Source organism: Papio anubis, chromosome 7, assembly GCF_008728515.1.
Source record: "Papio anubis isolate 15944 chromosome 7, Panubis1.0, whole genome shotgun sequence".
In the NCBI taxonomy this organism is placed as follows: Eukaryota; Metazoa; Chordata; class Mammalia; order Primates; family Cercopithecidae; genus Papio; species Papio anubis.
Window position 1 is genome coordinate 89,659,081 of NC_044982.1, and position 24,330 is coordinate 89,683,410.

At 35.5% G+C, this 24,330-nt stretch overlaps 1 protein-coding gene across 7 annotated transcripts in view; it reads right to left on the reverse strand.

The window, feature by feature from the left end:
* Positions 1 to 24,330, reverse strand: part of LRRC28 (leucine rich repeat containing 28) — a 125,172-nt gene that overhangs the window by 59,400 nt on the left and 41,442 nt on the right. For 4 of the 7 annotated variants that reach the window (XR_001904641.3, XM_017960949.2, XM_031668306.1 and 1 more), the window contains one exon: positions 22,083 to 22,288. The exons of the other annotated variants lie outside the window; for them this stretch is intronic. Coding sequence is in view for 3 of the 4 variants with exons in the window: in XM_017960949.2 (XP_017816438.1) it covers positions 22,083 to 22,288 (206 nt within the window). In the remaining variant the exon portion in view is untranslated. The remainder of the gene's footprint in view (positions 1 to 22,082; positions 22,289 to 24,330) is intronic. 7 annotated transcript variants of the gene reach the window in all.

Consider the following 24,330-nt stretch of genomic DNA (forward strand, 5'->3'; position numbering starts at 1 on the left):
TGAGTTAGAGATTTCTGAATATGCACGTATTGGTTATTAATCTTAATACAAAAGCAAAGTCTCTAAATTTACTGCCTGCTCTTGTTTAGAGTTCTCAGATAACCACCTACAGAGTGAAAAAAAAGACTCAAAAATTATTAATATCAAGCGTAGAAATGAAATGTGGCACAGAAAGATGTTATCTTTCCATTTCAAAATTTCCTATGCTGTTTAAACTTTTACTTCTATTGCGATGAACTACTTCTACAATAAAAATGAATTATTTAATGGTGCCTCCTCACACACTTTGGGATTCCTTAGAACAAGAAATACAACAATTCTAAGCACCTGCTACATTTTTATTTATTAGTTGTATTTACTTTAGCTAAGAATTATCACACTGAAATCTGTGACTAAAATTCTAAAAATTTGGGTTTCCTAATGATATTCTGGTTCACTGCAACAGAACACAAAAATTTCATAAATGTGTATATATAATGCTTTTATGTAAATCTATATTTCTGAGGGTCTCACAAATTCTGTCATTATAAAATTCTTTTAAATCTCAAATTTCATACAGTTTCTGTCAGTTACAAGTATAGAAAATTGTATGATGCTTCTAATGAGAACATATAAGAACATATTTCTTCAGATGTCTATTTATTCCCAATCTTTGCAAAAATACTACAAAGAGGACGACTGCTTTGCTGCAAGGCAGTCAGTACACACCAGAATTCAAAATCTTTTATTGTGTTCTATAAATCTTTTGTTGTGCAACTGCATTAACAAAGCTTTTAAATGCTCCTCAATAATAGCAAGTAACACCACAGTGGAAAAGAACAATAAAACCTGTATGTTTATAGAGAACAGCAAACACTTCAATGTTGCAGAGATGATGTGTGTTTTATAAGTCATATTTTTTTCAGAAATGCTTTAATTGCAAATAAAATTTCCAAGAATACTAACATTTTCCAAATTAATTTTATGTTCGACTCTCCTATTATTTGAACTGGCAGGTTAGCAAAATGTAGGAATTATTTCAAAACAACACCCCAGAAAGCAACTTAAAAAAAAGAACAAAAGAAAGCTGACATTTAATTTTTAAATTAACTTTAAGAAAAACCAAATGTCTGTAATAATTTTTACTACTGACCTTATGGAACAACACACATCTCAAGTAGTGGTTAATCCAACTGTGTTCACAGGAACACCAGTTCAGAGCAATGTTCTCATGGTCTAGTAAGTTTAGGAAAAACAATATACTATACTGTTTACTGTACTACACATTAACCTATCACAGAGCATTATTGAGTCAGGAAACCCACTTAATTGTGATTCACCAGGAGGTTCCCATACATTTGGCCACTGCACACTTTTTCACAGAACATGTAAAGAAAGTTTGGAAAAGGTCGGTCATCAACCTTTTAAGGCACATAGGTACTCCATCAGAAAGGCATAGACATTTTCAATAGTAGTTCTAATATTTTTCCTTTTTTACAGGAAAAATAAAAAGGAATTATCTTGGACTCTGCTCAAGAGAAACTAAATGAAAAGGGGATGCTAAATCCTAGTCTAATACTCGTGGTCCTTGGCGTACTTGTGTACATGCAACATTTATGAGGCTCTGATTATTATAACTTTAGGCTGTGCTATTAAAAAAAAAAAAAAGGCCCAGTAGGTGGCTCACACCTGTATCCCAGCACTTTTGGAGGCCAAGGAGAAGGATTGATGGAGCCCAAAATTTTGAGGCTGCAGTGAGCTATGATCACACCACTGTACTCCTCCAGCCGGGGCAACAGGGCAAGACCCAATCTTTAAAAAACAAACAAACAAAAACCTTCCCTGGTGTCCAAGCTTGTATCCACCATGGTCCTTTCAATAGATACTGTTTTATTCTTGTAGTTCTCTGGAAGGATGTTCAAAGAGTTTTTTTTTTAAGAGTTTTCTATTTAAATCCTACCTCAAATTTCTCTTTGTATAATAATTATCTCCTATCATCCATTAATTTTCTACTTTCTTCCCTATAGGCAAAAACAGGCCTTCAGCCCCTTAGAGCAAATGTTCCCAATACAGTAATAGAACTTAAAAGTTTCTCATAAAATATGGAATGAACTGTATTCATAACCTCCTTCAAATCTTTCCACCAAAAAAATGACTTTCCTTATTCCCTAATTCCTATTTCTCTAGTTCCTTATCAGAGGCAAGTGGTTTCTACCAGACAAATTCTTCACAAGAAATTCTTCACAAGAAAATAAAATTAAAAGGAAAAAAAGACCACTCTGTTTTGAAATGAGTCTACAAAAATATGGATACAACTACTGTTCAAATAATTATTATTTCCTTTGTATTCACTTTCATTAAGAGATATTAGTATATATAACAAATTATATTTAATGAGTAACCAAAAGTATGGATGAATTGATTTTTATATAACCTTACATTCAGAAATACTGTCAACATAGATACAACAAACTTTATAAAAGGCTTACTGGTTGAGCCAATATAGCATTAATATCTAAATGTTTTATTTAAGTTAAAATTTCTAGAAAACATGAGCAGATTCCATTAATAGCACACAAAAATTGTTGATTTGATGCTTTACTCAACTTTTTAAAATGTGTGATGCTTTTTGTTATGAATTCATAATTTAAAATAAGAATTTCGTGAGTGGGAAACAGGCTTCTAGTAGGTGAAGATAATGTTTCTTTTTCTTTTTTTGGAGACAGGTTCTGACTCTGTTGCCCTAGCTGGAATGCACAACTCACTATATCCTGGAACTCCTGGCCTCAAACTATCTTCCTGCCTCAGCCTCCAGGTGTAAGCCAGATGCCTGGCCTGAAGATGGTATTTCTGATACCTTATCATAATCATGACTATTATCATAGTTGGTGCTTAACAAAATTGGGGCCACAGAGTAGCAATCAACTTCAAACCTTTCTATATGGCCTCTATCATTACCCACAAAGTAGCATTAGCTAATTTGTACAAAACCAGGTAATAACTGGAAAAAATTAAAAAGAAAAAATATGATTGGTTCAAAATATATGGACTTATAACAGCATAAGAGTCTATAATTTTTTCAAAATTGAGTTTAATCAACAAACAAGCATATGGACTGTCAATAGCACTACTGGCATGAGATCCTAGAATTCTATTTCCCACCATAAAAATTTTAGGATAGTAGTAGTGACTTTCCACTGGAAGTTCATTTTAAGCCTATAATAAGAGAATAAGAAAGTTCGTTTGGTTAATGATTCAAAACACCAAGAAACTTTCTATCACAGAAACAATTAATACAGAAACAGTACCTAAACAATGACAGTATCTAAACACAACATCTAAAATAATAAAATGAATTTACTTTCCTGTTACCTAGATATTACTGTCTGTTGATCTGCTGTTGTCCTCAAAACTAAATTATGTTTAATATTTTAAATAAATAATCAACACTGAAATTATACTGTGCTCCTCTGGGAATTTTTACAAGAACTGCATGATTACTTGTTTGATGATAAAAAAAATTTTTCATCCTCTGAAGAGCTGAAAATCTACAAAAAACATTTTCTAGCTTTTACTATTTTATTCTTTGGAGTAAAGAGAATAAAAATTGATGTCAAATAACACCCTATACAAATAAAATCCAAGATTTAAAGTTGTATATACATCTTATTGCTTTCTGAGAAAGCTATAACCAAAGATTTACATTTGTCTTTAGCTATGTGAATCTGCAAGAATGAAGTAAATTTCATTGTCCTGCATGAGCCACACTTCAAAAAAAAGCTAATATCAGAAAGATTTCTAAATGTATACTTGCACTAAGAATAATTAGCTAAAATGACAAGTTAAAGGCTACTTTCTCCACTAAAGATTGATGTTCAAACATCTTATAGAGGAACTTAAAACCAGGTTAGGTGAAGGGGGTAAGAAGGCTTTTATATACTTTAAAGCAGTTTACATACCTAGACAAATACCATCTCAGTAAATGAAAGAACATAGAAACACATTCCCAATGTTTTTGTCAATAACTGTGAACACAGGAACCTACCCAGTAACTTTAGAAGTGCTACAGAATCAGAGATGATAAAATATTGTTACAAATTCATGACAAAAATATGGATTCCACAGCTCTGTGAGCTCCTTATATCTTTTAAAAAATTATTTATTGATTCATTTATTTGTTTATTTACTTAGAGACAAGGTCTCACTCTGTCACCCAGGCTGGAGTACAGTGGTGTGATCACAGCTCACTATAGCCTCAACCTCCCAGGCTTAAGTGATCCTCTCACCTTAGCCTCCCAATTAGCTGAGGCTACAGGCATGTGTCACCATTCCTTGCTAATTTTTTATAGAGACGGGGTTTCATCATGTTCCCCAGGCTGATCTCAAACTCCTAGATTCAAGTGATCCACCTGCCTCAGCCTCTCAGAGTGCTAGGATTACAAGGATGAGCCACCACACCTGTCCAATATTTTTAAATAGTTAATTAAATAAATTGCTTGAGAATATTTTGGAAGAACAGCAGCCTAGGGCATGTGAAAAACTCAGTTTCTCCACCAAAAACCAGCATAACACTGGACAACACTCTGAAAAACAACTATTTCAGAACTCTAGAAATCAACCAAAGGCAGACAATAAATTCAGTAGTGTTTGTTCTACAAAACCTTCATTCAAGAACAGTGGAAGTCTGAAGCCTTTTTTTGGTTGGGATGGCTCCTATCACATCCTACCTCCAGCCCAGACTACAAGAATAGTAGTTTATCAAAACAGGACTAAGGAAACCAAAAGCTTGGCTACCAGAGAGAGCACCCTCAATTTGGGGCAGGGGACAAAAATCCCACAGCTTTGTCACCTAAAAGTGGCAAACTCTGTAAGGAAAAGAAAAAAAAATGTCAACCAAGAATTCTACATACAGGAAAACTATCCTTCAGCCATAAATTCAAAATAAAGGCATTCTCAGACAAATAAGAAATGAGAAAATTAGTTGCTAGCAAACCTGCCCTATAAGAAAGATTAAAAGGGCTGAAAGAAAATGATTATCAGACGGTAATTCAAAATAACAGGAAGGAGTCAAGTTCTTTTGAATTTATTAAGACTTGCTTTATGGCCTAGCATATGATGTATCCTGAAGAATGTTGTGTGTGTGCTGCAGAAGAATGTTCAATGTGTGCTGCTAAAGAATAACGCGTTCTGCCCCTGTTGAGTGGAGAGTTACCTTAGTTCAAGTTGGTCAATGAAATTGTTCAAGTTTTCTATATCTTTACTTGTTCTCAGATGCCAAGAGAGGACTACTAAAATCTTCAACATAATTGAGTTGTTTATTTCCCCTTTCAATTCTGTCATTTTCTGCTTCATGTATTCTGGGCCTCTTATGGTAAGTGCATCTACATTTATAATTGTTATATCTTCTCGATATACTGATCCTTTTATCATTATAAACTGTCTTTGTTTAGTTCCAATATTTCTTGTCTTAAAAGTGTATTGTGTCTGTTATTAAAATAGCTACTACAGCTACTATTTCCTGTTTGCATGGTATATCTTTTTCCTTCTTTTTATTTTGGCCCTGTTTGTGTCTTTGTTCCTAAATTGTACCTCTTCTGACAAAATACAGTTTGGATCTTGCTTTTTGATCAAGTTGGAAAATCTCTTCCTTTTGATTGTAGTGTTTAGACCATTCACATTTAATGTAATTACTGATGTTATATTTACATTTGTTATTCAGCTATTTTTAAAATTATGTCTCATGTCTTTTTGTGTCTGTTTTTCCATTACTATTTTTTATCTCATACAGTCATGAACCACATAACTACATTTTGGTCAACAACAGACCGCAGATGAGACAGTGGTCCCATACAATTATAATGTAACTAAAAAATTCCTATCACCTAGTGAGAGTTGTAGCCATTGTAACATTGTAGCACAACTCATTACGTGTTTGTGATGAATCTGGTGTAAACACAAACCTACTATGCTGCCAGTTGTATAAAGGACAGCACATACAAATACTGTACATAATAATTGATAATAAACAACTCTTACTGGTTTATTAATTATACTATACTTTTTATTTTAGAGTGTACTCCTTCTACTTATAAAAAAAATTAACTGTAAATGAGCGTTAGGCAGGTCTTTCAGGAGACAGTCCAGGAAAAGGCATTGTTATCATAGGTGATGACAGCTCCATACATGCTATTGTCCCTGAAGACCTTCTGGTGGGACAAGATTAGAGGTGGAAGACAGTGATATTGATTATCTTGACACTGTGTAGGCCTAGGCTAATGTGTGTGTTAGTGTCTCAGTTTTTAACAATAAAGTCACATTGTGTTATAATTGCCTATAGTATTCAGTATAGCACCATGCTGCACAGGTCTGTAGCCTAGGAGCAATAAGTTATACCATATGGCTTAGTGTGTAGCAAGCTATAATATCTAGGTTTGTGTAAGAGTACTCTGTGATGTTCACACAACAACAAAATCACCTAACAACACATTTCTTAGCATGTATTCCCATCATTAAGCAGTGCATGACTGTAGAAATATTTGTGTATTGTTTTAATTTCCTTTATTAGTTTTTTAGCTATACTTCTTGAGGGTTTTTTTAGTGATTATTCTAGGAATCACAATATATATCATTAATCACAATATATTTCAGGTTAATACTGGCTTAATTCTGGTAAAACACAGCAACTTTGCTCCAATATAGATGTTTCCACTTTTCTCATTGTTATGACTATTGCTTTAAATAATCTTTAGGGTTTTTTAAAAGAAATTAAGAAATATACATATTCAGCCCTTTATATTTCACATATATTTACCATATCTGATAGATCATATTCTAGAGCAGGGGTGGCAAATTTTTTCAGTAAAGGGCCAGATGGTAAATACTTTAGGCTTTGTAGGCCACGTACAGATTCTGTTGCATATTCTTGGCTTCTTAAAGTACTCTTTAAAATTTTTAAATCATTCTGAACTTGCAGGCAAATAACAACAACCACAAAAAGACCACTGACCAGATTGGGTCTGTGTGTCATAGTTTGCCAACCCATGTTAGGATATAAAACAAGTCTTACTAAATTTCTTTTTTAAAACTGAAAACATACAAGAATATAGTCTGACCACAACAGAATTAAATTGAAAATCAACAACAGGAAGAAACTTGAGAAACATCCAAACACTTGGAAATTGAACAATACACTTGTAAACAACTCATGGGTAAAGAAGAAAATTAGAAAATATATTTGAAATGAATGAGAACAAACACACAACATATGTAAAGCAATGAAAGAAGTACTTAACCTGAAATCTGAAATGCTCTAAAATCCAAAGATTTCTGAGTGCTAACATGATGCCACAAGTGGAAAATTACACACCTATCCTCACGTGACAGGTTGCAGTCAAAATGCAAGTACATAACACACAGTTTATTCCATGTCCCCAAGACAGAAAAGACCCTCCCAGTCCCCTTTAGCTGAAATATATCTTTTCGTGCACGCCCAGATACCCCCACACAAGCAAACCAACAAAGGGTAGTGAAAGGGCATGTGTGCAGGCTAAGGACACCAACAGCAGGTTCCCCACCATGACCCACACAGGGCCAAGACCTACGTGCATTACTCACTGTGGTTTTTTGTTTATTCTCTGCTTTGTGGTGTAAATATATTGCTGAAAATGTCAAAAAGCCCTGCAAATACCTCTGTGGGTAACAGTGATAAGAAAAATAGGAAGCATTTGTGTTTATCTAGAGCACAGAAAGTCAAACTGTTGGAGAAACTGGACAGCCGTGTTGTGTGAAACACCTTACAGAAGAGTATGGTGTTGGCATGGTCACCATGTATGACTTGAAGAAATGGAAGGATATGACTCTTAAATCTCTTAATTTATAACAGTTCTCCCTCTCCCGTCTTCATTTTCAGGTCTTTCATTTACTTACACAGATTTTTGTCTTATAGAATTTTCAACATCCTCAATTTGGATTATTGTGCCTTCATTGTGTCATCAAAAATACTCACTTATCCCTTGTTCACTTTGCTTTGGCATGATTACATTATAAGGAGAGGGCTATACACTTCCAATTTCATCATACAGGGTAGTAGTACATAATGTCTGCTTGTCCCATTTTTAGTGAAGTTAAGATTAACTAGTAGATTCTAGTGTTATCAGCCTGATCCATTCAATACAAAGCTTCCTATCAACTTTTTACCTAATGGTTCAGGAAGCTATTAATGATTTTGCCAAGATATTTCATTAGAAATTATAAATGTTGGTTTTTAAAATTCCATCATTCCTTCTATATGTATTAACTGTAATTATTCCATGTAGACAAACTCTTCCCTCTTCAACTATTCAGTTACCCTGAAAAATAGTTGTTTTAGAAAAGGCAGAAAAATGTTTGGTTCTTTCCCTTTAAATTTTGAAGAACAAGTTGGTACTACAACAACCTCCAGAGTTTACCAACAAGTTTTTAAGAGCACCATTACAAACTCATAGATGTTTCTATATCTGATATGTTTCAATACATTTCAGTCATTGCTTTTTATGCTTGAACAGTCCACTTTTGACTTCTGTACGATTTTCACATGACCCTCAGTAGTCTCTGACTGATTCTCTGTTTTCTGGCACAAGATGTTCCGAGGGTGCATCTTCCACAAGTTGTGCCTCAAACCCAGCAACCTGGCTCATTTTAGTGGGAAATGGTGTTTAAAGGTTTTAATCTCTTTGGCCTGGAATTCTTCACCACCTTATTAGCTCACCAACGCCTTCAAAACAGATTCTCCCAGACTCCCCACTCCGCACTGTCCTCAAGGGAGGGTTGGTCTGAGTTATCTAGTCTTCCAATTCTATAAGCAGAAGTCCTAAGAGAAGAAACTGTGGAAGAGAGTGCCCAAAAGCTTTTAAAAGACATCTTCCCAGCTGGGTGTGGTGGCTCACACCTGTAATCCCAGCACGTTGGGAGGCCGAGGCAGGCAGATCACGAAATCAGGAGTTCGAGACCAGCCTGACCAACATGGTGAAACCCCATCTCTACTAAAAATACAAAAATTAGCCAGGTCTGGTGGCACGTGCCTGAAATCCCAGATACTCAGGAGACTGAGGCAGGAGAATCGCTCGAACCCAGGAGGCAGAGGTTGCAGTGAGCCAAGATCGCGCCACTGCATTCCAGCCTTGGCGACAGAGTGAGACTCCATCTCAAGGGAAAAAAAAAAAAAGACATCTTCCCTCAGTTATATGCCATACACACAAATAAAGACTAGTTTATAACAATCAGCTAAGCTGAGGCAGAATTCAGAAAGGCTTCAGGAGTGGAGAGAGTCAGATCACAGTTGAGGGTCACTCTGTTTTTTGAACCCAGGGCTTGGTTCCACAAATTTTCTTAATTCATCAGCCAAAGAACCTGCAAAAGATCACCCTGACAGTGGACTAACAGCAAAAGCAGAATTAGGAAACTAAATGGAAAATAACCACTAACAAGCCTAATTAGGATATTTACTCATGGCAGCAAAATGAGGATAACACCCACAAACATAGAGTCTGCATTCCAAGATTCTTATAGAATGGAATAAACAAGCATTTATACTCCAACTGCTAAGTTTACATATCCAAAGCTGAGGTGAGAAGGGAGTGATACTATAGAAAAAAAGACAAGGGCACTGTTCCTTAGTAGAATTATTTATCTTAGATAGCAAAAACAATCAAGAATTCCTTTATTAGTCTGCAGTTGAGCCTCAGATAAGACTGCAGCCCTGGTCAACCCAACCTTGACTGCAGCTTTCTGAGACCCTAAGCAGATCTAGCTAAGCTGTGCTTAGACTGCTGATCCATAGAAATTGAGATAATAAATGTGTGTTGTTTTATGCCACTAAGTTTGTGGTAATTTGTTATGTAGAGATAAATAATATAGTATTATAAGCTAGTACATGATTTTTAATTAATTAATTTATTTTTTTTGGAGACAGGGTCCCACTCTATTGCCCAGGTGGAAGTGCAGTGGAGCATTCATAGGTCACTGCAACCTCAAATATTCTAGACTCAAGCAATCCTCCCACCTCAGCTTCCCAAGCAGCTAGGACTATAAGCACGTGCCACCACACCTAACTAAGTTTTTTATTTTTATCTTTTGTAGAGACAGGGTCTTACTATGTTGCTCAGGCTGGTCTTGAACTCCTAGCTTAAGCTATCCTCCTACCTCAGCCTCCCAAAGCGCTGGGATTATAGGTGTAAGCCACCATGCTCTGTCACTAGTACATGATTTTACTTTCTTCAATTATATAAAATATTTGAAACAGACTTTTTTTTTTAAGATTAAGTATTTATGTTAATAACTTGGAAAAAACACTACTGAGAATCACGAGACCTAGCATTAAGTCTCGATTCTACCTTACTAAGTCATGTTGTGTAAGGTTCATAATCTCTCAGAGCCTCGAGAGTTCTTATTTATAACCAGGGACAAAACCTGCCCTGTTGGTAAAAGAAAACGAGTGAGACACTGTGAAAATTATAAAGCACTAAATAAGCCAAAATCCAACTGCTTCTCATCAACAGTTCTGCTGCCATTCTAGTGCAAGCCATTATCATTTCTTGCTGGGGTTATTTTGGCAGATTTCTAACCCATCTCTCAGTTTTTGTTGCTGGTGCTTCCTTTAAGTTTTTCATTACTGGCCCTTCTTTACAGTTATCTGAGTCATTATTTTAAACATAAATGAGATCATATCACTTCTCTGCTCAAAATCTACCAGTGACTCCCTCTCGCATCCAGAATGGGATCCACAGTGACCAAGGTCACACATAAGTAAGTCTTTACTGTTAACAAGTATAGAATATTGTACCTTAACAAGATTTTCAATTGCAGGATCTTTATAGTTTCCCTTTAAAACTGAGATGAGTATTGGAAGTCAGGAAAACAAAGGTAAGGCTAATGACAGAGGAACTATGAGCCAGTCTTCATGGAGTGTGGACTCTAAGAGGATAGAAATAAACTGGGAAAGCAAAAAAATGAGATGAGGAAGAGGGTAAATTTATTGAGTACATACTTTTGGTCTGATCACTTTTCTATATGTAACAACTTTTACATTTTAAAAAATGAATGAACAGGATTAGAATCTTTGGTCTCTGATGCTAGGACTGGGCATCTATCTGCCTTATTCAGATATTCAAAAGGAGAGGAATAGATCTTTCTAAGAATTATTTTCATAGATTAGTAATGTTCTGACCACTTCAGTTAAGAATTTTTGATGTTTACACTTTTGGATGGCATTTATAGGATGAGAAATCTTACTCGTCCTAAAGTCCATGGGATTTGACAACTTAAATTTATATTAAATCCACTTTGTTCCACACTGTAACCAATGCTGCCTTAAGCATGATGTGGACCCTGCACACTGTATCGTTCTCCATACCCAACCCACAGTGTCCCAAGTATTAGCATTGTTCATTTCTATCTGTCAAAAGTCTAGTAAAAGATGAGATAAACTCTCTCAATGAAAACATGCTTCAGAATTACCTGCCTCCAGGGTTTACATACAGTCTAATGGCAATTTAACAAAGATCACCAGAGTGAACAGCTGGCCCCATTCTGACAATGAATGGCAGAGGCTGAAGAAACACATAATGGCTTGAAGGAGAAAAGCAGCAGGCTAATCCTCAGGGCTTCAAGGCTTTTCTCCAAATTCAGAGGCAATGGACCTTAAAAGGACCAAAGATGTGCCAGACAAGATGCACCAGCAAGAAGGAAACGTGTCAGTGGATAGGAAACCAGCCTGTGCTCAAACACTCAGCAAAGAAACGGCTGCAGACCAACCTAAAGTGTTAGCGTGACGCAGAACACTCATGACACTCACAGTGCAGGACAGACAATAGGCACCAAGGTCACTCAGCCAAGCTGGTGCCAGAGCCAAGGAATAAAACTAGGCTTCTTTTAAAACCTGCCAGAACTTTCTTTCATTTCCTCACACAGAAGCACAATGCATATGTACATTGTCAACTCCTTTATATTATGCTATATGGAAGGGTATTACAAATACATAAAATAATTTAACAAAATTAACAATAATTTTCATACATTATTTAACCAAGCAAGAGCTTTTAAACATTGACCAAAAAAATGTGAAATTAAAAACACAAATATGAAGCATAATTTTTAATTTTGGAAAAGGAAACAATATATCATTTTGTGTGTATGTGTGTTTAAACAAAACTGACTTTATTTAGGTATCAGAGGGTTAGCCGAGTTCCTTTAAATAGTTAGGGATTTGCAAAGTGCAAAGCTCATGTAACATAATCTGTGTTTTCCTCAAAGCCCCATCGGTCCATTTGCTTAAGAAACCAACGCTTCCTGGCAGGGCGCCGGCATACCAAACCTGCCCAGTCGTGCATAGTTTTATTTCTGTTACTAAATTAGGAAACCGAGTGGGCAATGTCTGGGCCAACAGCGAAGAGAAATGCCTCGGCATCATTAGCCTGCAAGTCTCCCTAAAAGCTACATCATTATAAGATATTTAATTTTTAATTAGAGATACCAAGGTAATGTAGCCTAATAATGTACAATACTAAGAAATAATTAAATGAAGACAAAAGGGAAAAACCCAAATGTTTAACAAAAGTATTCTTCTGAATAGCCTTAATCATGTTGTTAAAAATAAATGAACTACTACCACTTAAGGCTTAATTTCTCAATGACTGATACTAAAATACTGCCCTCTTTTTCTAAGTGATGAAGGAGAAATGTGAAGTTATGCATCACAATTCTTACAAAGATATACTAACATACTTTATGTAGAGCTCAGTTTGAACATTCAAGATTTGAGTGGAGAAACACGAAGAAGGATTTCAAGAAAACAAAGTCACTGTTTTTATTTTCAAATTAATTTATAAATGACAGAAAAATATAGAAGGAGAAATATATAATATTCCTCTTTGCAAATTTTACTGACCCCTAATTAGCATATCACAGAGCTTTTAAAAAAAAAGATAGTATTCATTAACATTGTTTAAATAAACAAACCCTGATATTTTATGGAAAGCTAAAGCTTGAATCCTGAAGGTGTTAGGATAATTTTATTTCAGCGATTTCAGAAACACTTTTTTCTTATAAACATCTTGTTAAATCCAAACATTATAAACATTTTCTTAATTAATTTCAAAGTAGCATTTATTTTACTTTATAAAAGAATAAAAAATTAAATGAATATGTGCTAGAAAATCTACATCTTTATATAGATAATTTATGTATTTAAATATCAGAGTTCAGAAATTACAGAAAAATTAAACCAAGTTTCGGTGCTGTAAAAGCCCTGAAAGACTCGTCAACCATGACTATATAAAAAGATGTTCAAAATATTTACTACCATTTAGCAAGACAGAAAATTCATTCATATTTATAAAAAAGCCTGAGAGATGAACTCTTCCAATAATCATCCTGGCTGTCGGCATGCCTTCTTCTAGTCTCCTTTTATATATATGTATTTACATGATCTCTAGAGGATAGCAAAATGCACCTAGCTGATCTGATGTGTGCCAAAACCAAGAGCCTTTCACTTGTTTGGCTCAACTCCTACCACTAAGATCTGGCCATCAAAGACGCACGTGAGCAGTTCCACAGGATTGGGGTGGGTCACATAGTCTCAAGTCTCTCCCTATATTGTTGATAAGAAGCACATTGTTGTGGAGGCCCAACAAAATTAGAGAAGCAAGATTAAAGCCATAAGTATTCTTACATAAATAAAAATACAAGCAAGAAATAGACCAAATGATTAGAAATTAACACTGAATAGGGTCGTGATCCCCATAAATCACTTTAATAAATAGTCTTTCAGATCGTCATCCTTGTTAATATTGCTACCCAACACACATAAACAAATATATATAAGGCTGGGCATAGTGGCTCACACCTGTAATCCCAGCACTTTGGGAGGCTGAGGCGGGTGGATCACTTGAGGTCAGGAGTTCAAGACCAGCCTGGCCAACATGGGGAAACCCAGTCTCTACTAAAAAAAAAAGAGCCAGGCATGTTGGTGCGCACCTGTAATCCCAGCTACTCAGGAGGCTGAGGCACGAGAATCGCTATAACCCAGGAGGCAGAGGTTGCAGTGAGCCAAGATCACGCCACTGCACTCTAGTCTGGGTGACAGAGTAAGACCCTGTCTCGAAAAAAAAAAAAAAGGAATATATATATAAATGAATGGAGTGCCGGAACAAAGAAAAATAAGTTTTGCTCTTCAAAAGACACGCCAATTTAAAAAAATACACAAACCACAGACTGAGAAAAAATATTTGCAAATCATATATCTGATAAATGACTTGTATCCAGATAATCGCAGGGGTTGACAAAAGTTTACAAACTTGCTGTAAAGGGCTATTTATGTAAATATTTTAGGTTTTGCAAACCATATGGTCATTGTCACAACTACTCAACTCTGCCACTGCAGCATAAAAGCAGCCATAGAGAATATGTAAACGAATGTGTTCCAAAAAAACTTTATTTAGTAAATCAGATGAAGTGCCAGACTTGGCCCACGAGTCAGAGTTTTCTAACCCTTGGTCTCTAGCATATCCATACAGGTTATCTGACACTGAGTCTCTGACAGTAATTTTATAATTCCATAAACTACAGATAACTGATAACAATGTAAATAATTCTTGTTTATAAACATACACATAAATTATATCCACTGGGGGGACAATGCTCTGTCCTTGTTGAGAAAACCAGCTTTGCCTCATTTGAATATTCATTCTTTTTTTTTTTTTTTTTGAGATGGAGTTTGGTTTTTTTCCCTCACCCTGGAGTGGGATAGCACAATCTCAGCTCACTGCAACCTCCACCTCCTGGGTTCAAGCGATTCTCCTGCCTCAGCCTCCTGAGTAGCTGGGATTACAGGCATGCACCACCATGCCCAGCTAATTTTTGTATTTTTAGTAGAGACAGGGTTTCACCATGTTGGCCAGGCTGATCTCAAACTCCTGACCTCAAGTGATCCTCCTGCCTCAGCCTCCCAAAGTGCTAGGATTACAGGCGTGAGCCACTGTGCCTGGTCCATTTTTATATTCTTGATCTATAAATGTGTTTGTCCTAGGGATTCTCCTTGAACTGGTTATAACACCTCATCAATTTACTCATTAATGAGTTAAATAAAAGCTTTACCACATTTTAAATTTTTTATATCTGTATGGGAGTCACGATGTTAGCTTTTTTATGAAAATTATCCATTAACACCAGTATACATAAAGAACTCTTACAACACAATAATAAGAAAATAAACAACTCCATTTAAAAATGGCCAAAAGATAGAAATAGTTAATATTTGCCAAAGAGATGGCAAATAGACACATGAAAAGGTGCTTAATCTTTAGTTATTAGTGAAATGCAAATTTAAAACACAATGAGATACCACCATACAGCAACTAGAAGAGCTACAATAAAAAAGACTGAAGATACCAAATGTTGGCAAGGATGAGGAACTGGAACCCTCATACACTGCTAGTGGGAATGCAAAATGGTACAGCCACTTTGGAAAACAGTTTGGCAGTTTCTTTCAAAGTTAAAAATACATCCAGCAATTCTACTCCTAGGTATTTATCCAAAAGAAAAGAAAACATATGCCCACAAAAAGCCTGTACACAAATGTTCATAGCAACATTATTCCTAACAGCCCAAACTGGAGACAGCCCAATTAAACAACTGATGAATAAACCAAATATGGCACATCCATACAATAAAACATTACAAAGCAATAAAAGATGAGGTTATATACATTTAAACTACTAAAACATAAGGTTATATACATTTGCATGAAATTTCTGGAAAGTCAAAACTATAGAGACAAAAAGCAAGATCAGTGGTTGTGGGTGAGAACAGAGGCTAGCAATAAACAGGCACTAGGGAACTTTCTGCAATGAAGGAAGAATTCTAAAACTAGATTGTATTGAGGGTTCCTAAACTGTGGACATTGAATAAAGTTAATTAACTGTACATGTAAAATGATGAATTTTATGGCATATAAATTTATACTTCAAAAAAGCTGTTAAAAAATCAATAGCTTGGTGGCACATGCCTGTAATCTCAGCTACTTGGGAGGCTGAGGCAGGAGAATTGTTTGAACCTGGGAGGCAGAGGTTGCAGTGAGCCAAGATTGCGCCATTGCACTCCAGCCTGGGTAACGAGAGCAAAACTTGTTTTCCATCTCAAAACAAAAACAAAAACAAAAACACACACACACACACACAAAGAATATCAATAGCTTAAAAAATTATTAACTCATACCAAGAATAAAATGATTGACACTGTCATAAAGTTTAACAAGACATTACTTAGATGGCATTTATGAGTGGTATGTAGGAAAAAAAAAGTGATGTACAGAACACACATTGTAAATCAGTATAGATCATGCCCTGGGGATAAGGAAATATAGGTTCTCTTTCTTGTCATACCATTATATATCATAATTTTACATATGTTTCTGATTTAGAAGTAGTCAGAAATTTAAACTGCGGATAGGAAACAAACACTGGTAATATGTAAACTCTCACACCTTATTATGTCATCTCTTTTAGCAGCAGAAGCAAATTTTCAAAGGCATCATTTTAGGTCCTCCATAAAATCAAACCTGCTAGAGCTAGTATAAATTTTAAAATGTTGAGTTTTAGTGGTGGAATGAACATCAGAATCCATCATGTTAAAATTTACCTACCACATTGGATAAGAAAATGGAGACATAGAGGGATCAAGTAACAATAATTTTATAGGCTTTTGCTTTATTGAAAGTTTATAGTACTTAAAGCTCCATGGAATTCCGTTGTGGGAAACTTAAATAGTTTTACCTATAAAGTTCAAATGCAATTTCACAGGATATCATAAGCAAACCAAGAATATTCAAATAAAATAGATATGGTGGTTGGCATTTTAGAAAAAAATTAAGAAGTACAGAATAGATACAATTATTATTACCTTTGATTTATGAAGCTGATTTTATTAAGAGTCTCAAAAGAAAAAGGTTAAAACATTCACTTCCCTTTTACTTAAAAATTAATAGTATTCTATAGTCTATATTTAATATAACATGCACTTAAAAACAATACAAATATTTGACTCTTAGATTGCTAAATAATTTAGGGATTTGGTCTTTGTAAAATACATATTCAACTATGCTATTGGATCTTCTCACTTAAAGAGAACGAGTTACGGAAATTTATCTGTGAACGAGAACAGCTCCTCTGATGGATAAAAATACTGCAAGACAACACCCTGTGTATATAAAACAGTAACGGTGATTCTTCCTTCACTGGTTATGTACACAGAGCTGTACAGAAAAATTATCTCACATTCTTGAACACGTAGTAATCAGTTTCCTAGAGATATCAGGTAATAGAAGAATAGCACCACAGAAATCATAATTTTGGTTCAGGACATATACAACAATATGTGTAATTGTGCACACCTTTTATTTTATTTCATTTTCTTAGACAGAGTCTCACTCTGTCACCCAGACTGGAGTGCTGTGGCACAATCTTGGCTCACTGCAGCCTCCGCCTCTTGGGTTCAAGCGATTCTCATGCCTCAGCTTCCTGAGGGGCTGGCATTACAGATACACACAAACACATCTGGCTAATTTTTGTATTTTTAGTAGAAACAGGGTTCAGCATGTTGGCCAGGCTGTTCTCAAACTCCTGACCTCAAGTGATCCGCCCACCTTGGCCTCCCAAAGTGCTGGGATTACAGGCATGAGCCATGGTGCCCAGCCAATTGTGCATACTTTTAAAAATATTTTCCAATGTACATTTGTTCTGCTTTAGATTAAACACTATTTTCATAGCCTGTAAACAAAAAATTATAAAAATAATTCTTTGATTACTCAATTGAATAGTTTAATAATTGAAATTTTAATTTTATATATGAGACTTTCATTTATAAAAATATGCATTTATATTTTAAAACTAGGTAAAAATAGATACAGAAAAATTCTAAGACTTTATGTTACTATAAACATCCATATATATCTTTCAGCATTTTGTTCTCAACATTTTAATTATTTCAACATCTTATAATGACTATGAAATTACAGTAAAAACTATCTCATTTAAGAAAAATGGATTCATGCTGGGACCTAAATATATATGAAAATAATATGACTTCCACAAAACCTGTGGTTATTCAAAAAAAAAAAAAAGAAAAACTAAGTCAGTAATACTAGTATTGTAAATTCACACTAAAATGAAGAATGCCAAACTTCTCAAATTTAAAAAAGTCATCAAAAGAGCTCTGCCAGGCTTTAATTCTCTTTCAGATTATGTCAGGAGCAGAGATGTCAGCAGATCCAGCTAAGAAGCAGATCAGACATATAAACGACTAGTGATATGTGCTATAAGCATATAAAGATATTCATTTTTTGAGCCCTTCCTCACTTCTACAGCCAGTTTTGACTTCATGTTTTCCTACTACCTACAAAAAATACACAGTGAAAACCAAAACTTCTCAAAAACAAAGTATCTGTTTAAAATGGCAATTTTTAATAAAAGCATTAATAAAAAGGATTAAACAAAGAATTATTATGCACATTGAGGGGGGGGTTCATAACAAACAATATCAAACAACGTTGTAAAAATTACTTCTCATTACATCGACCCTTGGCAAATCATAAAGCTTTTCACTCATTAAAACAAGCGTTAACTCTAAAATTACTTGCATAACAGAAATCCGATTTAAATTGAAACCTTTAACAAGTTAAAACGTAATTTACAGATGAAGTAAAGCAACGGCATGTTCAAATAAATGAAAAATAAAACGTTTTGCATATTAAATACATTAATTTTTAAGAAACACTTATTTTGGTAGCTATATTATGTGAACCTGTATATGAAACCTATATTATATCCATCTATATAATACATGTAGATATATTAGCTATATTAATTTTTCTTCACAATTTACATAAAATCATAATTTTCTGGTCATGTAACAAAATATATTGAAATCAAGGTAGAAAAATCAACTGAATCACTTCAATATATTGAAATCAAGGTAGAAAAAGCAACTGAATCATTTCAATATATTGAAATCAAGGTAGAAAAATCAGCTGAAACTGTAAAATAATTATACATGAAAATGCTATCTTTGCTAATGTATTTATCTAAAACATACTTTTGCCAGAGTTTGGTTAACAAATGCAATACATCAAATCACTATTCATATAATATTTTAATACTTGAAAGTTCTTTAGTAAAAACAAACAATTAAACCACATTTTGCCAAGAAAGCAAAAGGTATCGTAGAAATTACTCCATGCCACCTCTAAAATATTGCAGGCTGATTTAGATACAAAAAGAACAAAGCCAGGTGCAGTGGTTCACACCTGTAATCCCAGCACTTTGGGAGGCAGAGGCAGGTGGATTGCCTGAGGTCAGGAGTTTGAGATCAGCCAGGCTAACATGGTGAAACCCCATCTCTACTAAAAATACAAAAATTAGCTGGGCATCGTGGCACATGCCTGTAATCCCAGCTACTTGGGAGGCTTAGGCAGGAGAATCGCTTCAACCCGGGAAGTGAAGGTTGCAGCGAACCAAGATTGCACCACTGCACTCCAGCCTGCGTGACACAGGGAGACTCCATCTCACAATTAGATCTCTGAAGTCTCATTAATAGGTTGTTGTCTAAGAAAACACATATTCTCAAGAAAATTCACTTGAAAAGATTAAAAACACTTCTATATTTATCAGGTTTTTAAAAATGTCCCCAATTCCTGGTATTGATCATAAACAAATGGTTATGAACTCAGTATAGGCTTCTATCATGCAACCACAACATTTTCAGCAATTTATTTAAATGAAGGGTTTTAAACTGGGGAAACAGTTGGTCAAATCTGTATTTGAGAGAGAGAATCCTGGAACCAGTGTGTATAATGGATTATGAGATTGATACATTTCAGAGATAAATAGTGGAAAATACCCAAAACCAAATCATTTGCTCCTGCATACCACTTTCACACCAGCTTAGTTCCCACACTTCACATCTGCCTTCTCCTTAAGCCCTCCTTAACTGACCTCAGTGCTGTCATCACTGTTGCCATGCAGCACCAAGCCTATAATATACCATGCTGTCATAAATTAATTCTATAAGAAGTACTGCATGTGAAGTGAATTTGGATCACTTGGGTTATAGTGTTAGTTGCTTTTAAATCTTTTCACAAAGGAATGGGCCCTGGAAAGGAGTTCATCGTGCCTTAGGCGTTAAGCATGATTGATGGTAGAGGCTTTCCAAGTCTGAGCAACCAACTTTTCTTCTTTTGCCTTTTTTTTTTTTTTAAGTATTGTAGCAATGAACTTTTGTATTTTAGACATCTGGCAAGTTTTCTAACATTTCCCTTTACACCGCTCCTAAAAAGGAGTATTTTCTATATTTATTTGACACTGAGAAGGATACATTGTCCAGAAAACAAAACTTTTTTTCTTTTAGAATATTTTTAAGTCATTTTTATCCTAAGGTTTTACCAAATTTTCAAAGCTTGCAAAAGTTTGTAAATAAAATTGAAGAGCCTTAGCTCCATTTGTAAGAAGATTTTACAATAGCTGATAGTTTATCTACAGTAAAAATATTTTTCTGAGAAATCTGTTTTATTATACCATAATTTTATGTAAAAATCTAAATTTAAAATCTCTATGTTATTATAAAGTTTTTAATATATGTATGTTTAATTATACTATAAAGTTACTTTACTAATAAAGTACTATATCCATTACAAAGTTATAATTAATAATAAGGTAACTTCAGGTTCATAAAAATCATTGAGGGCCAGGCATGATGGCTCACACCTTTAACCCAGCATTTAGGGAGGCCAAAGCATGAGGATCACTTGAGGCCAGGAGTCTGAGACCAGCCTGGGTGACATAGCAAGACCCCACATATATTTAAAAAAAAAAAAAAATTAAAGAAAATTAGCCAGGCATGGTGGTGCATGCCCGTAGTCCCAGCTACTCAGGAGGCTGAGGCAGGAGGATGACTTGAGCCCACAAGGTCAAGGCTGTAGTGAGCTATGATTACTCTACTGCACTCTAGCCTGGGTGACAGAGTGAGATCCTGCCCCTAAAAAAAATAAATAAATAAAATAAAAAATAAAGTTACTGAAAGAACAAGTTCTTAATATGAGTTTAGGGCTCTGGTAGATAATTTTTTAATTTAATTTTATTTTTTTGAGACAGAGTTTTGCTCTTGTTGCCCAGGTTGGAGTGCAATGGTGCAATCTTGGCTCACTGCAACCTCTGCCTCCCGGGTTCAAGTGATTCTCCTGCCCTCAGCCTCCAGAACAGCTGGGATTACAGCACCCATCACCACACCCAGCTAATTATTTCTGTATCTGGTAGATAATTTATTCAGTGGTCATCTAGCAAGCTGAGGTAGATTGTTAGATTTTTGCCCCTCCACCCATTAGTTGTCAAAATGGGTATTTCAAGTCTCAGCACTGTGTACCAAGATAATCACTAGCTACAATAACACACTCAATACTTCTTTCTCTCTCCTCTCTGTCTAATTCCTTCTTTGCAAGTACTGCATGCAGTTTAAATATTAGACAATAAAATATTATAAGTGCCCTTGAAGTATGGGTCCAGATTTTGTTTTCCTTCTTAGCGCCCACTTTCTCTAGCACATAGCGTGGTATACTTTGAGCAGTAAAACTATTTTGTTAAGCAGATGAAATAGCAAGTCCCCTTCCAGTCATGTAGATAACCCCACAAAATAGAGAAAATCTATTTATGTATATTGCTGACCACACATATATAGCCTGGTGACACCAGAAGGATGCTCTGCCAGAGATTAATTTTTTAGATTCTTTTTTAGTGAGAGAAGTGCTAGCTAGTTATTTTACCAGACTGATGTGTAATCAGTGAAAAGCTGAGTCTCCCAGAAGAGTAAATCACCCAAAATTACCATGGTATTCGCCTAAGGAGGGTAATATGGGGTGAAGAGCCTTGAATATCTGGGGACAGGAGACAGAATAACACACTTTGTGTTTTGCGGATTCAAAATGAGAGCTGCTTTGTTCTCCTTTTGAACTGATCACATAGTATGTAGGCACAATGGAAGCGATGAGGAAACCGGGGCTGACCCAGTGTTCCTGGGCCACTTACCATTCCTAGAAACTGTAACACAGGGAATTCAAATATGGAGCACCTGTGCCAAGGCTTGTAACTACAAGGTGGGATCAGCACCTCTGAAAAATCAGCACCTCTGTACTGCATAGGCAGTACAACATGAGATTGTACTCCTCTTCGCCTCCACATGAGATGAATAAACACGGAGGTTTCACGACAATTCAGGTGGCAATGAGACAGACCTAAGAAAGGATACTAAATTTCATTCCAATAAACTTACAGAGGTTCAATGGGTGAAAAAGTAAATTTTAAGAAAAAAATGGTAATAAATTTGACTACACTTGAAACCTGGGTTTTCGGAACAACACATGCTGGTTATATGTGGTACACATTTCTGTCTGTGCATACTTTCAGCCATTAAAACACAACAGAGTCATGCTTTTAACTTGGGCTGAAAATCCTGCCTTTTTTGGTATGCAAAACAACTTTTCAAGGATAAAAGTATTTTTTAAAAATAGGCTGATTTATATGCCAGATGTAAGCAACATCTTTTCTGACTGCTGGTTACTTTTCGTTGTTTCTTTGTTACTATAACCTTCTCTTGTGGTAATTCAGAGTGGTTATAGCAAATCACAAAGACGTCAGGTTTCTCTTGACTATCAAAGATTGGCTGTTCTTTCTGTCTCCTCAAACATCCATTGGACTTTGTGACATTTAGCGAGGTTTAATCAGAAAGGGGCCCTGCACTGATGGAAGCCTTTCTCCAACAATCCTTTATTTCTAGGTACACAGTAAAATTCTCTTCATAATAGATTACGTAATTTTATATGATCAAATTACAAAATGTCACTGGAAGAAAATTAGTTTAAATATGTTCTATGACAAATAATGTTCTAGTTTTGATGCCAGGCATAGAGAAAAGCAATACATAAATGTTTAAGTGGTACACACTTAGCAGCAGCAACAACAACAACTACAAAAACATATATATAAAAGAATGTAGGGAAGCACTCAGATGAGAAATCAAAGGACATCTAATAGGACTTCCACTTCCAGACATGACAGGGTAACTGATGCCAGACCTGCCTCCCACCAAAACACAATAAACTACTCAAAAAATATGAAGCAATTGTTTTCAAGCAATGGACAGGCAACCCAGAACTACAATCCTTAAAATCTGGGGAACACAAGAGATGAGCCCCATGTTGGACCTGAATTTCTGCCATGGGGCTTATTTTGGGCCACAGCACAGGGAAATGGAACCTAAACAGAGCTCCAGTCTTGCAGAACTGAAGAGGCACAGATCAGAGTGGCGGGCAAGTGAAGCACCTAGAAGATGCAGGACAGGGCACCAAAGATGAAAAGGCTGTGAGGAGGTAAAAAGGGTGCTATGATCTGAATGTTTATGTCCCCACCTCTAAATTCATATGTTAAAACCAAGTCACCAATGCAATGGTCTCAGGAGGTGGGGCCTTTGGGAGGTCCTAAGGGTGAAACCCTCATGAGTGGAATTAGTGCCCTTACAGAAGATGCCACAGAGAGCTGCCTTGCCCCATTCCACCACATGAGAACATAGTGAAAAAGTGTCATCTATGAATCAAAAAGTAGGACCTCACCAGATACCAAATCTGCTGGCACCTTGATCTTGGAACTCCCAGTCTCCAGAACTCAGCAATACATTTCTGTTGTTTATAAGCTACCCCATTTATGGTATTTGTTTACAGCAGCCTGAATGGATTAAGACAGAGGAGCATAAAAACTAGCACACTGGAGAGCATAAAAGTAACGGTGAGTAGAAGTCAGATCAACAGATATCTTCTAATCTTGAGATAAGGGCAAGAAAAAGATTACATTAAAAAAAAAGAAGAAGAAGAACAAAGTTCAGTGACCTGTAGAAGAATACCAAATTATCTAATGTGTGTAACCAGAGTTCCAGAAAGAGAGGAAATGTGGAACAGAAAAATATTTGAAGAAATAATAACAGGAAACTTGCCAATTTGGGAATAAAGAAAACCCCAAGAAAGGTAAATATAAAAAATCCTGTATCAAGACACATCATCTACAAACTGCTAATACCAAAGATAAACAGAAAAGATTAAAGAGAGAAATCTTAATGCAGCCATAGAAAAAGATACAGGGTAACAATGATACAAATTACGGCTGACTTCTCATCAGAAACAATGACAGCCAGGAAATAATGGAAGATCTTCCTTAAAGTGCTCAAAGAAAAAACTCTTGTCAATTCAGAATTTTATTTCCAGAGAAAATATTCTTCAAAAGTGAA